We start from the raw sequence: 15874 nt of genomic DNA on the forward strand, positions 1-15874 counted from the left end.
CACTAGCCTGGAGGGTAGTATGTGCGATGTAAAGAGAGTAAGAAAAGAAGAGATGAAACTATAATCACAGAAAGAAATCGACCGAATGCGGGGTATATGGCGTGGGAATCGAGATAGAAGACAAAGAGAGGATAAAGGTATGTTTAAAAGAGTTGAAGGGCGTTGATGAGCTCGGAATTTCCCGGCCGATCGCGTTCCATGTGGAACCACCATTCCCTGCCCGTCTTGTGGTTCCAGGATCCAGTGCAAGAATCCTTTTCCCAAGGTAGGGCAGAGTTGAATCCACTGCTCATGGTGGTAGGAGTTGTAGGAGTTGCAGGGGTGCCCGTTGACCGGCCACTCAAGCTTCCCCATCCGAATCGCGAGGTAGTGGTTGATGAGGGAGATGTCAATTCCTCCACGGGCAAAGGCAGAGGCACTGTGCTGCGACTGTCGAAACAATGAACACCCATGCCAGCAGCATATGATAATGATTGGTTAGATGCAAGCAGCTGCTTCCATCCAATTAAACCACCTTCTGATTCCTGACCAGGGATATCAGGACGTAATAGGAAGTGAGGAATAGATGCACCCGTCAGAGGGTCTTTCATGCCGATTCGGCCCATGTAGGCTGGCATTCGGAACTGGTAGACCGTCTTGGGCCCTTCGTCCTCATCATCAGGGTCGGATGATCGGTTTTTATATCGCTCGGCAGCAGCCCAGATGCCGTAGTCGTCCATTTCCGGTTCCGGATCGTCCTCGAATTGTGCTGCTAGTGCATTGTCCGGTACAAATTTGTCAGAGAAATCTTGGATCAATACCTGCAGGCCAGCTTCAGGGTCTTTGATGGCCATGTCAATGAACGTCTGTGCACGAATTCGGGAGCTCGTCAGATTGTTTCCTGCAGGCAAAGCTAGTGGCCGAGTATTGACAGATCCATGGGAGCTGCGAGGTAGACTGTATCGGTCCGGTCGTAACAGAGCTTGGCCTTTAGTTATGGGTCGACAGACGGCCTGCAGAATACCGGGAGGTTCCACATCATTCGGCGCACGAAGGGTTTCGAGGTTTGGGAAGCCGGCAGACAGAATGCTCTGCGCGAGGTGAGAGTTCGGGGTGTCCGACTCTTTGGTAAGACTTTGGAAAGGAAGGCAGTCAAGTTGAGTGAGGGCTGTGCCGGGATCTGGACAAGCCACATCCCAGTGTAGGTATTTCAAGGTCGAGGAAGCCAAGATTGGCTGGAACACCATACCTTCGTTAGGCATAATGGGGCATTTCGCAGTTTGTACAAACTTGAAGCGCTCGAGCTGCGTGAGTGAGGAGAGGATCTTGGAGATAACGAGCAGAGACTCGATGTTCTGCTCCACCAAGACAAACGACTTGAGAGAAAGGGATTCAGGGCGAGATGTATATTGGGTCAGACCGCCCTCAGTGACTCCAGGCAGGCTCTCCAATCGCAAGGATTCTAGCGCAGGCAAACACAACAATGTGCTATCGGCGAAAGCGTCCTCGTTGAAGGAAGAGATGCAAAGATTCTTCAAAGATGGAAGGAGATCGAACATGCGCAGAAAGAGACTGGGTTCTAGTGCACCATTTCCATTCAATCCATAGAGCATCAAGGTCTCCAAATTCGACCACGAAACATGGTAATCTAAGAACTCGAACATCTGGGAGGGGCCCAAGCTGCCAGGGCAGGAGTCACCCCGCGGAGACATTTCAGTTACTTCAGCCGCTTCACCCAATACCCAGATATGCTCCTTCAACTTCTTGCGTGTAGACAAGGCGTGCGTTAAACGGTCAAACTCATGGTGATAAGGGATCGTCAAGCCGAGCAAGCGCTCTAGGTTCGGACAAACCATGACGACCGACGCGACCAGATCGCGATACTCTTGCCATTGGGAACTTTGCTTTGTTGTTGTGAAGAGCAGGTCCATCTGGGGAACGCGTAATTCGTGAACCTGATTTGCCAGCGACTTCCGTTCACGCAGGGTGCGTCTCAACAGCTTCAAGCGGCTGCCTCTTTTAAGGCGATATTTCTTCAATTGGGCGGGTGAGTCATTGCCAACGATGTGAATTTTGGTGTATCTACGAGGCATGGTATTAGTATCTCCATTTGACTCGCCGGTATATAGCAGTCCCACTTACAGTCGTGCGCGAACAGCCTTTTCCCATGACCTGCAGGTCAAGGACAAGGCATGCAGGTCACGCTGAAAGCATGTTGTGCAACCTGTCTGATGAGAGGCTGTGTGTAGGTTTTCGAGATTATCGATGATGACATCGTATACCTCATGGGGTACTCGTCTTTGAACGGGCTCAATCGTCTTCGCGATCGACCCGACGGAATCACTTTGACGAGAGGAAGGAGTTGGGGATGTGGGCGGGTTGGAGGTTGGCGCGGTCGAGGTAGTATAATTAGACCTGTAGGAGGAGACGGAGGAAGTTCGCGACGATACCGGCTGAACGGTCACCGTCCAATCTTTACAATCCTGCGGGATGGCGTACGGCACAGCAGGGCTATCCGGTCTACTGACGACAACACTCATTCTGAATTGACTCGCCTGGCATCTGAGGCGTCAAGAGCGCGTAAGTAGAGCCAACACGGAGACTGCAGCCACGAGAAAAAAGACCGAAAAAGATTAAGGTGCTCGGAGAACGGGAGGCGGGGGAAGCGCAGGAATGTAGGAGGTTTCTCAACCGGGAGTGTCGTAATTCCGAGAGATCGACGAATTCCGGGGAATAAACAAACAACACGTCGAGTTGATGTTCAAGTTCACGTTCGTCAAGTTGAAGAGTGTATAGAGTATCTGTCGAGTGTAAGAAAGGATATCAATGTCTGCATGCCCGTCAAGGCATTGGTCGATCACCCCCCACATCAGGCATGTTCTGCTCGTGCTGAGCGGAGAAGTGACAGGGGCCGGTTCAGGGGTTGGACTAACCAAATCCGCCTTCTAAACCCGAACAGTTAAGGATCCGCTGACACTAAAGAACTGAGGGATTTTGGAAATTATATGACCGTGAAGTCAACTCCATATTCCCAACTCTCCTGAATTATCCCTAGGTCAAACCTGGCTACGCGTTCAATGTACCATGGAACTATTCCCTATATATTTGTGGACAGGTCAAGTTCTCCGTGCATAAGGCTATCTTCGCACAAAAGGTTCACTAAACATCCTTCGGGGACACGGTTCGTGAACTACAGCGCTAGTCTACACTGAGTATCGTACGGTGGAGACCAGTGGGTCACTGCCCCTTTTCACTGGTTTTTTTTCTCTCCTGCCCCTTCACTTTGGATACACTAATGCGCCCTGCTAATTGTAGTACTCCGGGCATACTGTTGCGTTGCATGATTTCAAGCTGCACTAGTATGTTTCAGAGAGGGAATAAGAGATGAGACAGGACTCTCCAACGTCCGTGATAAAACATTCTACACCAGATGCGAACGTCAAAGCGCGTGCAACCTCCCAAGAGCTCGTTCAATCAAGAAATTGATAATCGGTGGCGCAGGAACTAGCATGGGCAGAAGTCTAAAAAATAAAAAAAATCCAAAAAGTATGCTCCATCGACAAACCCACGTTTTTCTCATTCCACTCCCCGACCATTTGCCACCAACTCAAAACCATAATGTACTAGCGCAAGACACATTTCATGGTAGACTAATGATAATAGCAATAAAAGAGCAATAAATTTTCCAGCGATCAATGAGGATCTGCGTTCGAGGTTTGGTTCAACCCCAGTATCAGCCAAGCAACAGGCCACATCATCCTGCATCGAGGATATGCACATAAAACAGCCACAACTCGGAACTGCCGGCTGGAAAGCTCGGCTTAATTTACTCAACTTGCAACGCTGGCCAGTCATCAGATAATAAATTTTGTGGACAAAACGCCCCCAACTGAAACCCGATCTGGTGGGGTATGAACCTGCCTGGGCAACCAATTGCACCATGCGATCTGGCTCTCGCGGCTCCTAGATCGAGTTCCTGCTCCATCGCAGGCAAACGCGATTTGGAATTTCCACGAGGCGGTTCCACTCATTCGTGGCGGACTCGAGTTTCTGCTTGAGGGTCTCGATCTCGGTACGAGGTATACGTACCTATTTCCTGAAATGGGGGTAGGGTCCACTATAATGTCTTATCCTGAGGGTTTGCAGCCAATGCAAGACACGGTACTTGTTTTTGAGTCTTTCAAGGTTCACTTTCTTCCTTGTGTATGTACATTTTGCATGCATGGGGTATCCGCAGGGAGCATATCCGACCAATGAGTGTTGAGACTGTATCTGAATTTCCAGATCTAATTAAATCTCCATGACAACATCGGCGATATCTCAGAAAACACGTGTTTCATTGCGCTTATCGGTGAAACGAGAACTAGCTTGGAAAGCTTCCATGGTTCCGTTGCAGAGTCCGCTGACTATTGTTTCCAGAATAATCAATGCCGTCCCGATGAAACTGCGATAAGAAGTCTATATCCATTTATAGAGCACTATAACTGAAAACCCCACCATTTCATATAGTCTCAGACTCGTCATCATGAAGAAGCTCCTGGAGATATACCCTGGTGAACTGGCCGAACAGGTCGTGATACACTAAGCTCAGCCATACTATAAAGATGCAGCGAATAAGACTAAGCCACATCATGCATGGTAATATAGATGCAGACCAGATAACCCGGTGGCACAAATGCGCCCCACTTAAGCTCTTCGAGGTTGAACTTCTGCAACATTCACCTGCTCTGATTAATCTGAATGATCTTTGCTGCAAATCCATCCGAGCAAAAAACCGTGACTGAACCCGGGAGAATGCTTCCAAGGCTCCGAGCCATGCAATTTATTTCAATATGTACATTTTCATCATCTAAAGCCATATATATGCATGTTTATTAAATCCGACACTCGGGGTCCTCAAGCAACCGAGATGCTTCTCCTGTAAGTGTATCGTACACAATTCCATGTAGCTGCAAGCTACCCGACTTTGCCGCATCGACAACCTCGGGGAATTGTCGCAAAGAGCGCAACTGATCCAAAACATTCAACTTGACAAACGCGCGATCGGATTCTGCTTCGGGCAGTCGGTCGATGGTGTCTTTGTGGGTGGAGTGTAGGGAATCAAGCTTGCTGTTTCGCTGTTAGTTCCGTCTGATGTCTGCCAAGTGGAGGTTGCTTACCTCTGCCATGGTCCCTGCAACCCATCCCTTGACGCAGCCTTCACTATTTGGCACCCATAATGTCCACACACGACTATATGCCTCACCTAGAAACGGTTAGTACATTGCTCGGGTGGTGAGTACCGGGTTCAATCAATATGATTTACTCACCCCAAGAACAGAAACGGCATATTTCACTGCGGTCTCCGAAGACAAATCACCCTCGATAATCATGTTGCCAATATTCCGGTGTACCATCATCTCATCAGGCAGGAGATCGAGAATAGTCGTCTCTTGAAACCCACTGTCCGAGCATCCAATCCAGAGAATCTGTTGAGTCGGCTGTTGCAAACTAGGAATGAAGTCCGCCTGCAAAGGCGCAGCCTCAAACTTTCCAAATCGAGTACTTCCCATCGCGAGAGTCGAGCAAGGCGCAGCGTGAACCAGTCGGGCAGGAATCGGTTTCGCACGGAAAGAAGAAAGAAGAGATCGAGATGCCCGAGCAAGCGGAGATGTCATGAAGAGTTTGATTTGAAGCGTCCGTATATCGTCACGAGGAATTCTCAAGACAAAATGGAAACCGAAGCCTGGGACAGTAAATTTAGAGCTGAAAGAACTCTCGGTCAGCGGGAACGGTGCAGTCGCCTTTTATAAGTACGTTTGCAAGTGGATCACCAAACGCCGATTCTCGCTGGGTCTTGTGCGTGTTGGATCCTCCACAACGTCCTTAGTCTGATTGAAGAGATGATGAGCGAATCATAAAGTAAGGGCGAAGCCCGATGTAGAAGTGCGCTGGAAACCCCGAACTTCAACGGCTCCGAGTGTTCACCGATGCTTCGGCCGAGTCCCACTTTCGCCCCCGGAGCCCTAAATCGAGATAAGATCCACTATAGCTACATCGACATGAACTCTTTTAGTGTGTGGGTCGGCCGCAGTCAGGCATATTTTCATGCCAGTGTGTGGTGAATGGTCCGGGATGAAGTCCGAGTTCGGTGTGGATCCATGCACTCTTCAGGGTTCATCCCGGATATAGTGTGATAAATATCAATTGATCATGCTATGCTGTGAGTCAAACAAGTTTGGTGATGTTCCGAAAGGTGTAGTCCTAACAGCTGACCGCCAGTTGCTGTTCATATTTTCATGGCTCAGGTTTGCTATCTCTTTTGGGTTTGCTACCAGGTTTGTGAAAAAGCATCATGTTTCGTCCAGCAGAACTTGAATCTACCATTGGAAGTCCATGATGATACAAGCAATTCATGCAGCAGGGACTTGTACCATACAAATACTACGTTCAAATTCTTTCCCTTCTTCGATCCTTCCACCACGCCTGTCTGGCGCCTTTCGGCATCCAGAAATCAGCCTAAATGCGCTGGAAAAGCTGGGAGAGAAAACCCTTGAATTAGAAGAATCTGGACAATTCACGCCTTGAGAAGTCACATGAAGCACGGCGATAAAAGTTCTCTCAATATTCTATAGGCCTGAGTGACCCATAGCCAAAATAGTAGAAGAGTGAGGCTCAGTCAAAGACTGTTTCGGTTGAGAAAAGAAGCATCAAGCTCAAGCTGAGTCATAGCCCTCATGTTGACCTTCAATTTGCTCGAGATTCAAGTCTTTCTTAGTTTGCATCAGAAAGTAACCTGCAGATTCTTAGAATTCTCTAATACCTCAATATTCGGTGAAATGTGTGTTCCTGGTTCTAATCTTTCACCTTATACTGTACTTCCAAAGTTTGGATGTTAGCGGGAATTCCTGAAGTCTGTCCTCATGCTTTAGGCTCAGGGCTCCGATTAGTCACATAGACCACGGTATGTGTGGACAATCATCTTCCCCAGTCATTCTCTTTAATCCGATTTCCCTCTTCTCACAAGTGCCGAGTACTCAAGGTATATGTTTCAGCATTACTTGATGTATATTGAAGGGCAATGAAGAGGAAGAGGCTGTTCATAAAGCATCACAATATGAGTTGAAAAGTAGAAAGTAGGAAGTATATACTAAAAGTGCTCCACGATATCTACCGAAGGCTGGATAATCCTTTTCTCATCCCCGTGATCTTTCTCATGCACAGAGAACGGATCCACAAATGCCGAGCTAAATTCGCGTGCCGAAACCTTACGTTCAAACAACAAATCCAGCTCGGCATACGTTCGACCCTTCGGCTCAGGCAAACGGAAAAAGACCCACACAAGACAAAGAAAAGATGTACCCGCCCAAAAGAAACCAGACTTAGCACCCCAATCCCAAGCTGAAGGATTAAGCATGCGCGGGGTAATAATGTTGACAATGACACCGGTGACATTGTAGGAGATCCGCGCAAGGACGATAGATTTCGCTCTCAGGCGTGTTGAGCTCAGCTCTGAAACAAGCGAGTAACAAACGGGGCCAACGCTCGCATCATAACAGAATGTGTACACGAGTAGGAGACTGCCGATAGCCCACTGAGCAGCCACATTACCCTTGTGAATGATACCCAGACACCCAATGATAAAACACAACGTCATCTGGGCACCAAGTCCATAGGCATATAGTGTTCGGCGTCCAACCTTGCCCATGAACACCCAAGATAGTAACGTACCGATAGCACCAATGATATACTGCACCATACTCAACGTGAATGCATTACTGGTAGCCAGCCCAGCCTGTTCATAGAAATAAGTCGAGTACCCCATGAAAGCTGACCCGGAAACCTGCTGTGCGGCCCATGTCAGACAGACAATCTCGGTGCGACGGAGATCGACGCCCGTGAAACAATCGAGATAAGAAGTTCCCGCAGAAATCTCCTTTTCAAGCTCATTGGTGCTACGTATCATGGATATAGTTTCGTCAACGTTAAAGTTCGGATCTTGTCCGGGTACTGTTAGACGTTCTAGGGCGTGACGGGCTTCTTCGATCCGTCCCTTGCGAACTAGCCACCATGGTGACTCGGGAGCGAAGGCTACACCGATCATGATTGGGACGGGCCACATCCATTGTAGTGCGAATGGGACCTTGTATCCCCAGTCATCAGTACGGCTGGTCATTGCTTTGAGAACACCCTGTAAGTCATGTCAGCAGATGTCATCCAAAGAATGATAAAATAATGTAAGTGGACATACCGAGGCAATGATTTGACCAATAACCCAACAAAGATTGACATAGGTCGTCAGGTATGGTCGTAGCACAACCGGACATACTTCAGACGCATATGTAGTAGTAATAGTCTGGAAAAGACCCCAAGGAATTCCAATGAGAATTTCCCCAATAAGTAAGACGGTCAAGGTCTTCGCAAAGAAGAAGATAAATACAAAAGCGACACAGGCAATCAAAGAGCCAATGATGCTCTTTTTGTAGCCAAAGCGCTCGGCAATAACGCCGTTGATGAGCAAACCTATGAGCTCTCCGACCAGGGCGCCATTGGTAAGGCCCGATTGCCATGCAGCAGTGATTTGGTAGGTCCCATCAGTCAGCTTGTCGCCAAAGTCCTTCTGGAACGGCCCATACGCAAATAGACTTGCAATCAGCGCATTATCGTATCCCTCCATGATGAGTGCGGATGAAAATAGAACCGACCAGCCCACAGCATGTGGGTAGGTACGAATACCCTGCCATAGGCCCATCTTGTGTTCTGTTTGCGTGGCCCGATTGGCCTCGGCAGCCATAGTGGCTACCGGGGTAGACGGAGTAATCTTCTCGGCATCTTGCTCCGGAGAAACCGTCGGCATTGTGTTGGTGCTGCAAAGCGATAGACGAGAATGGATGAGATTTCACTGCTCTAACATTCTCATTCTGCACGGAACAGACACTCCTTTTATACCGGCGCCCGACGCTATCGTTGCCCCATTCCCGAGCCAGCGGGCACTAACTGCTTGCGTATAGTGTACGAAACCAGTACCCCGGATTTCCGTTAGATCGGGTTGGGCGATCCGGGGCAGTCCGGGGTAATTTCAACGGGATCAGAGCTCAATTGAACGAATTAGCGCCCGAGAAAAGGAGAATAATAAAGACAAGCCTGCACCGGTAGCCTTATGGGGAAACATAATTCTCCATGGGGAAAACATGGGGAAAGTATCCCAGGTGAAGAATCAAGAAGCGAGTTTCTTGGCTTGCGGGAAGTAAACAAAGGCACTAGCAGCAAACATGTCTCGGCCCGGCAACGCACCAATCAGCAATCACCACCATGCATGATCCCAGTCGCACGGGGACTGGAGGGGTAAGCATGTCGGACCGAGGAAAGGCCAATAAATGAATTGCTGTGAGGGGCGAGGACGAGATAAAAGAAGAGGAATACTCAACAGAATGATTTCTATCCCGGATCCAAAATTCCCATTCCTCCACAGCCTTTGCTGTACCATCGCAAGCAGAATCCCATCCGTCGGCTATTAAGTACAAAGTTCAATATAATTTAACTTTCCTTGTCATGTCTCCACCAACGCCCTGGTGGAAAAACGCCACAATTTACCAAATATACCCTGCCAGTTACAAGGACTCCAACGGCGATGGCATTGGTGATTTGCCCGGCATTCTTGGCCAGCTGGACTACATCCAGTCATTGGGCGTTGATGCAATCTGGATATGTCCAATGTACAAATCCCCCCAAGTCGACATGGGCTATGATGTGGCGGATTATGAAGATGTACATGGCCCGTACGGGACAGTCGCCGACGTGGAGGCGATTATCGCAGCCTGCCACAAGCGAGGACTGCGCATCTTGCTTGATCTCGTGATTAACCATACATCCGACCAACATGCTTGGTTCAAGGAATCAAGAGCTGATAAGGCTAGCGCCAAGCGTGATTGGTATATCTGGCGACCAGCTAAATATGATGCTGATGGTGTGCGGCGACCGCCTAATAACTGGCGCAGCATATTTGGTGGGAGTGCATGGGAATGGGATGAGGTATCTGAGGAGTATTATTTGCATCTGTTCGCTGTCGAGCAGCCGGATCTTAATTGGGAGAATGCCGAGATGAGAGCAGCTGTTTATGAGTCCGCGATGGAGTTTTGGTTGCGAAAAGGTATTGATGGGTTCCGAGTTGATACGGTGAATATGTATAGCAAAGATCAATCGTATTGCGACGCACCCATTATTGATCCTAATCATGAGCACCAACTGGACGCTTCGCTATTTTGCAACGGACCCCGGATCCACGAGTTTCTCCGTGAAATGGGTCAGATCCTGCTTAAGTACAACGCTGTCACAGTTGGAGAGCTCCCAGCTACCCCGGAAGTCGCCGATGTACTGAAGTACGTCTCAGAGAAAGAGCAGCAGCTGAGCATGGTCTTTCAATTCGATATCGTCGATGTGGGCAAGGGCAAAGATTTCCCCCTCCAGACCACACCACGAAACTGGACACTCCCCGAGCTACGCGCGAGTGTCAAGCGTACACAGACGCTCATGGACGGCACAACAGACGGGTGGAGTACAACATTTCTAGAAAACCACGACCAGGCCCGGTCAATCTCGCGATGGGGTAGTGAAGAGACTCCAGAGTTATGGGCTACCAGTGCAAAGATGCTCGCTATGCTCATTGCCAGCCTCTCAGGAACGCTTTATATCTACCAAGGCCAGGAAATTGGCATGGTCAACGCACCGCTAGAATGGGATATGTCTGAGTACAAAGATTTGGACAGTCTTAATTATTACAATTATGTGAAGAAGATATCTGGGAATGATCTCGTTACATTGGAAGCGACCAAGGTTGCTATCGCTCATCTTGCGCGTGACCATGCTCGACTACCTATGCAATGGGACAGCACGCCCAACGCCGGATTTTCCAGCGAGGAGGCTAAGACTTGGATGCGAGTGCATGATAATTATCCCACATTGAATGTAGAGCGACAGAGTTCAGATCCAAACTCTGTGCTTTCCTTCTGGAAGGATCTACTGCGTGTGCGTCGTGCCAATCCGAAGGTCTTTGCACAAGGAGTGTTTGAAGATACCGATCCATCTAACGGGGCTGTTTTTGTGTTCGAAAAGCACTCTGACAGCGAGAAACTGGTAGTGGCCCTCAACTTCTCTGGCGAGAAACAGTCAGTTGATCTGGTTGGTCAACTTGGTAATGCGAAGCGAAAGGTTCTGGCGAAGAATTATGAGGAGGATGTGTTGGATGCACTGCAACCTTATGAAGGCCGCATTTACCTTGTTGGGAAATAAGGTCCTTCGAGCCTCTCAGGCGCCAGCCTAGTTTGATCTGGCAAAATCCAGACGTTTTAATATGCAGGTGCTACTTGTTACCTCGTAGATTGGGGGTCATTACTACGCGATCAAATTGACACCATAATAAATCTAATCTACTTATAATTTTTATCATGCAGGACTATCATCCTAAGCTAGCCAAACCCTTTAGTTCAAGGTAACACTTCTAGGGCTGAAATTACACGTGATCCATTTATCAGATTATTTAACTTTCTGGATCCGAGTACTGAGCCGTGTTCTCGTCAATTTAACCTTTTATGTAGAGCGAGCGCGAGCCTAGGATTTGCACGGACAAGTCTCACATACTGAACATGAAATTCAACCTAGAGAAAACAAAGCTCTTCTAGTCATAGGATGTACACGACTAGGATAGATGTACAATATTCCGATAAATCTCATCCACTTTATCACTGTCCCTTTTAATCATCATACAAGAAGCTCCATCTCTTTGATTTCCGGGTACTTATCCCGAATCATCTCAAATTTCTGTGACAAAAGCTCCGGCCACAAGCTCTGCAGCCCAGCAAAAGAGAAAACAAACTTCTTGAGGAAGAGGATATCATGAATACGCTGCACCGTATCATCACCAGGTGTATATGGCATATGAAGCACAACGTCAGCGATAGTACTAGCAATCTCAAAAAGCTTTTTGAGAATGCCAGAGCCATGAATACCAACAAGATCACGCGGGATGGTAATCAAGAATTGACGAAGCTCATTCGACAGCCGCAGCGGAAAAGAGAGAGAAAGCAAGATCGAAGAACCAGGCGACGAGGAGAGCAGTGTATTAGACAAACCCATCTGCCAGGTAAGCGTACGTAACCAGTGCCTCGTAATAATGAGATCCGCCTGCTGCATCTTCGGTAGCCGCGAGACCTCGCAATGCCAATCAATGTCTTCTAGCTGGTGCTGCTTCTCCTCGACCCATCCAGCCGTGACTCCTGATCGATCGCCTAGCCAAAGATCAAGAAATTTTCTGTCGATAAGACAGAAGTTTTTGATACAGTAGTTGAAGCCTACCTCGACGTCTGCAGGTAGCGAAGCATCGTGGTCTGGCAATGCGGATAATGGATCTAAGGATGTCGGGCGGTGGTATGTCAAGGCAGTAAATCTCTCATGTATAAAACACTCCCAATATGCTCGTTGGAGACGAGCACGTTGTGGAACATCAAGTCTGGCCAGGTCGTCTTCCGAGTGTGCGTTGAGCATGTACAGTAGCGAAATCGCCTCGCGAAGGTACATGTGGCCCAATTCAGGACGGCGCAGCGTCATGCAGCTCATCTCTGTAAAGACGTCTCTCATGACATGTACAACAGTAGGTTGAGAGTCGAGACCGAATGGACGACGCAGCTCAAGTGAGCGGGTGAGCAGCATTGCGATCTGGTCGCGAGTCGCGGTCGCATCCTGAACGGGTTCGCTTCTCGCCAAGCTCAATGTCACTGCAGCGAATATGTAGACATACGATGCGGCATCGGTGTTGTCAGTCATGTGTGTAATCATGTCCTGAACCATATCCGCTGGAATAACTGGGCTCATCGGGTACACATACTGTTCGTAGTCGCTCAAGAGCTCGAGGAAGAACGACGGGTTTTGATTTGACGAGATTGGTTGGGGTATCTGAACGGGTAAGGCCTGGGGCGATAGGGACGAGCTTGTATGGGGTGGCTTGAGCATCAATGTGCGGCATTCGGCAATTACAGTACCCCGTCGTACGGCTTTCTTCCGTTGCTGGTCTGATACGCTGGTCGCGTATGTACACGGTAGACCGGCATGCGTGCACTGCTGACATCGGGCTTGACCATTGCACTTGACCTTCCGTCGTTTGCAGGGATCACATGCCTTTAAGGTGCGTCTGTGCTCAGAGTTTGGCATTATAAGGCTTGGAACATGGTTTGGAATCTGATGTTGAGTCGGGGATGCATTTCCGAGGCCGAAAGTGGGGTAAGCGGGGATGTGGGGAAAAGGAACGTCCATATGTTTACCAGATCAAGTATGGTCATGGTTCAAATTATCTATTCCTGTGAGAATAGCAAAGTCAGTAAAAAGGTATCCAAAAAGAAAATTGCCAAGAACAAAGCTTGCATGTACGGGAATGACAACGCGATTACTCTACATAGGGGTCGACAGTCTGGACGCCTCTTGGTTGTTTTATACATCGGACCTCCACGAATGCTTTTCATAGTATTCTAAGAATAGTTCAAAGTAAATATCGTATCCTTAATGTTAAACCTCATCAAAAGTGATTGTTATACTAAATAAGTCCATCAAAACTAAAGAAGACTTCTTAAATGCATGTCAAAAAATGATATGAACTTGATCTCATCTTGTATTGCTCCTAGGGAAAACCGAAATTTGACAATACTCTCGAAATTATGTTTTAGAGCGGAATACCTTAGCAACTTGCGTCTTAGGGCATATTAATTCCACAACTCCGAGTAATTTACCGTAGTCAACAAAGAGGCCTAGTCGTCCCTAACTGTTACGATAGATAATTGGATACTGTATCTACATTCACAAGACCCGTGTGTATGAATTAAAATACATTCAAGCAGTCTTTATACATCTGCAATAGTGTGCAAGCAAGCACATGCCACTTGTCAAGGCAGTAAGGCCTGTACAGACAATGAGAAGTCCAAACCCAGTACCGTATGCTCCAGTCGCATGTCCCTGCCAGTTATCAACACGGAGCAGAAACTCGCTAAATGGCCCACTGACAACATTCCCAATTCCTCGTCCAAATGCAATGACTGAGAACACGATAGTTGCGTCAGATCTAGTGTCCACTTTTTGGACCTCACGTATCATCCCCGACCAAGTCGCCGAGAAACTCCCAGCGAAAATTCCATATGCAACAGAGAACACTAACAAGACTGCGATGTTGGTGGAGAACCCCCACAGTAAAAAGATCGAAATCACAGTCCCAATTGTCGAAATCATGATGCAAATCAAAGCATGACAACGATCAGACAAATGTCCCATTGATATACTCCCAAAGACAGACGCCAGATTGTACGCCGTTACAGTCAAAGAAGCAAGTAACTCCGAAGCACCAATCGAACGCGCGAAAGTCGGCAGATAAATAGCCGGTAAAAAGAATCCAAAAGCCTCAAGCACATTGCAAGCTTGATACATAATAAAGACAGGATTACGCAAGAATTTCACGTTGAAACGGTGGTGGGCAATGTTTTTCGAAATCGGAAGCCGTGGTCTGTGAAAGTATAAGAACGGAGCGGCAAGTACAAACAGCAGGACCGAGCAGATCCTCAACGTTGTCGCGAATCCGAAGCGGTCCAATAGTTTTCCTAGCACGAGTGGAAATAATATGCCGGAAATGCCTGATCCTGCCCAGACCATACCGAAAGCAAGGCCTCTGCGCTTGTCGAACCATTCTGACATGAACATGATTGATGGACTGTAAGCAATACAGCCACCGATTCCGAAACCGACTCCTTGCGAGAGGACGAGGTGTGTGATGTTTGTGGAAAATGAACCCATGGCTAGTGATAAACACATTATTATACAGCCTGCCGTGGAGAACCATCTAGCGTATCGAGGGAGAAGAATCATGGTGACGATTACCACAGGACAGCTCAAATATGCGACACCCTGTTATCTATTAGAATTCATTTCTTTCCTAATTGTGTGAAGCCTGAAAAGTAAGAAGAAAAACACTCACCGTGGCACAGGTTCCAATAACGGCAACCATGTTCGAACCCTTCAGCAAGTCACTATCCCGATAATAGCTCTCGAAAACACCAAATGAGAACGCAAATCCCCAAACCAGGGCTTCGATCATGGTGGACGCTGCCAAGAACATCCACGCGTGGAAACCGCCATCAATAGGCGGCAAGTCATTTTCGAGAGTCTTTTCGGCGTCTGATTTGGAGCTACATGGTAGTAGTTCTCGGTTTCGGGAAGAGCTTGAATTGGTTGATGAGGATCGTTCAGTATCCATTGAAGTGGATATGTGAACGGAGATTTTATGAAAGCGTGGAAGTGTGTGGTGAATGTTGAAAACCTACTTTATAACTCAGAAATTACTCCGACGTGCATAGTCACATTGCGTAATGCCCCTGGACTTATCCCCTTCATGGCACAACGGGAGGAAGGGGTAAAAGCCTAATGTTTATCAAATGACGGAAGGTATTTCCTTTCCCTGTTGCACTTGCACACTCATTGGTTCGGCTCCTCGGGTACATCATTGAGGATGATATAGCTAACGTCGGGGACATCCTCAGCTACCCTCCGCTGGCGTCATGTATTGGATTGTTCAAATCGTGCAATCGGAACGGGAATTTGATGATTAATCTCACAAGACCGTGTTGGATGATATGATTACGGAATCGAATCAAGCATTTACTCCTTGTATTTGATTTGGAGACAGGGCACAGATGTGAAAGGCCAGGTTTGACGTGCTTTTCATGGGGCATAGGATCATACGAAGGGCTACCAGCCTGTTTAAACCGTCTATAGCCGGCTAAGGACAAGGATTTAAGGACTGGTATGTCACGAAGAATGCAAAGCACAACTATCCGGGAAATATTCTGGCCGATAGGCCCACCCTTGAAGCTATGCTTATAGAATT

At 47.9% G+C, this 15874-nt stretch overlaps 6 protein-coding genes across 6 annotated transcripts; 1 reads left to right on the plus strand and 5 right to left on the minus strand.

The window, feature by feature from the left end:
* Window positions 1-143: 143 nt before the first annotated feature.
* Window positions 144-2519, minus strand: N7484_003897 (uncharacterized protein; the record flags this gene model as incomplete). Its single annotated transcript, XM_057114317.1, has 2 exons — window positions 144-2061; window positions 2122-2519. 2 exons carry the CDS (start codon window positions 2517-2519, stop codon window positions 144-146), a joined length of 2316 nt encoding a protein of 771 aa, XP_056974457.1.
* A 2334-nt stretch (window positions 2520-4853) lies between these two features.
* Window positions 4854-5531, minus strand: N7484_003898 (putative carbonate dehydratase; the record flags this gene model as incomplete). The annotated part of the gene is made up of 3 exons (XM_057114318.1): window positions 4854-5088; window positions 5139-5224; window positions 5289-5531. The coding sequence occupies 3 exons, from the start codon at window positions 5529-5531 to the stop codon at window positions 4854-4856; spliced, it is 564 nt and encodes a 187-aa protein (XP_056974458.1).
* A 1577-nt stretch (window positions 5532-7108) lies between these two features.
* On the minus strand, window positions 7109-8815 carry N7484_003899 (General alpha-glucoside permease; the record flags this gene model as incomplete). Its single annotated transcript, XM_057114319.1, has 2 exons — window positions 7109-8149; window positions 8210-8815. The coding sequence occupies 2 exons, from the start codon at window positions 8813-8815 to the stop codon at window positions 7109-7111; spliced, it is 1647 nt and encodes a 548-aa protein (XP_056974459.1).
* Window positions 8816-9510: 695 nt separating this feature from the next.
* N7484_003900 (glycoside hydrolase family 13 protein) lies at window positions 9511-11247 on the plus strand (the record flags this gene model as incomplete). Its single annotated transcript, XM_057114320.1, has 1 exon — window positions 9511-11247. The coding sequence occupies one exon, from the start codon at window positions 9511-9513 to the stop codon at window positions 11245-11247; it is 1737 nt and encodes a 578-aa protein (XP_056974460.1).
* Window positions 11248-11715: 468 nt separating this feature from the next.
* N7484_003901 (Zn(II)2Cys6 transcription factor) lies at window positions 11716-13161 on the minus strand (the record flags this gene model as incomplete). The annotated part of the gene is made up of 1 exon (XM_057114321.1): window positions 11716-13161. The coding sequence occupies one exon, from the start codon at window positions 13159-13161 to the stop codon at window positions 11716-11718; it is 1446 nt and encodes a 481-aa protein (XP_056974461.1).
* A 672-nt stretch (window positions 13162-13833) lies between these two features.
* N7484_003902 (MFS monocarboxylate transporter) lies at window positions 13834-15244 on the minus strand (the record flags this gene model as incomplete). Its single annotated transcript, XM_057114322.1, has 2 exons — window positions 13834-14895; window positions 14966-15244. 2 exons carry the CDS (start codon window positions 15242-15244, stop codon window positions 13834-13836), a joined length of 1341 nt encoding a protein of 446 aa, XP_056974462.1.
* Between the last annotated feature and the right edge of the window lie 630 nt (window positions 15245-15874).

This window comes from Penicillium longicatenatum (genome assembly GCF_028827895.1).
Source record: "Penicillium longicatenatum strain IBT 33135 chromosome Unknown contig_2_segment0_segment0, whole genome shotgun sequence".
Classification (NCBI taxonomy): Eukaryota; Fungi; Ascomycota; class Eurotiomycetes; order Eurotiales; family Aspergillaceae; genus Penicillium; species Penicillium longicatenatum.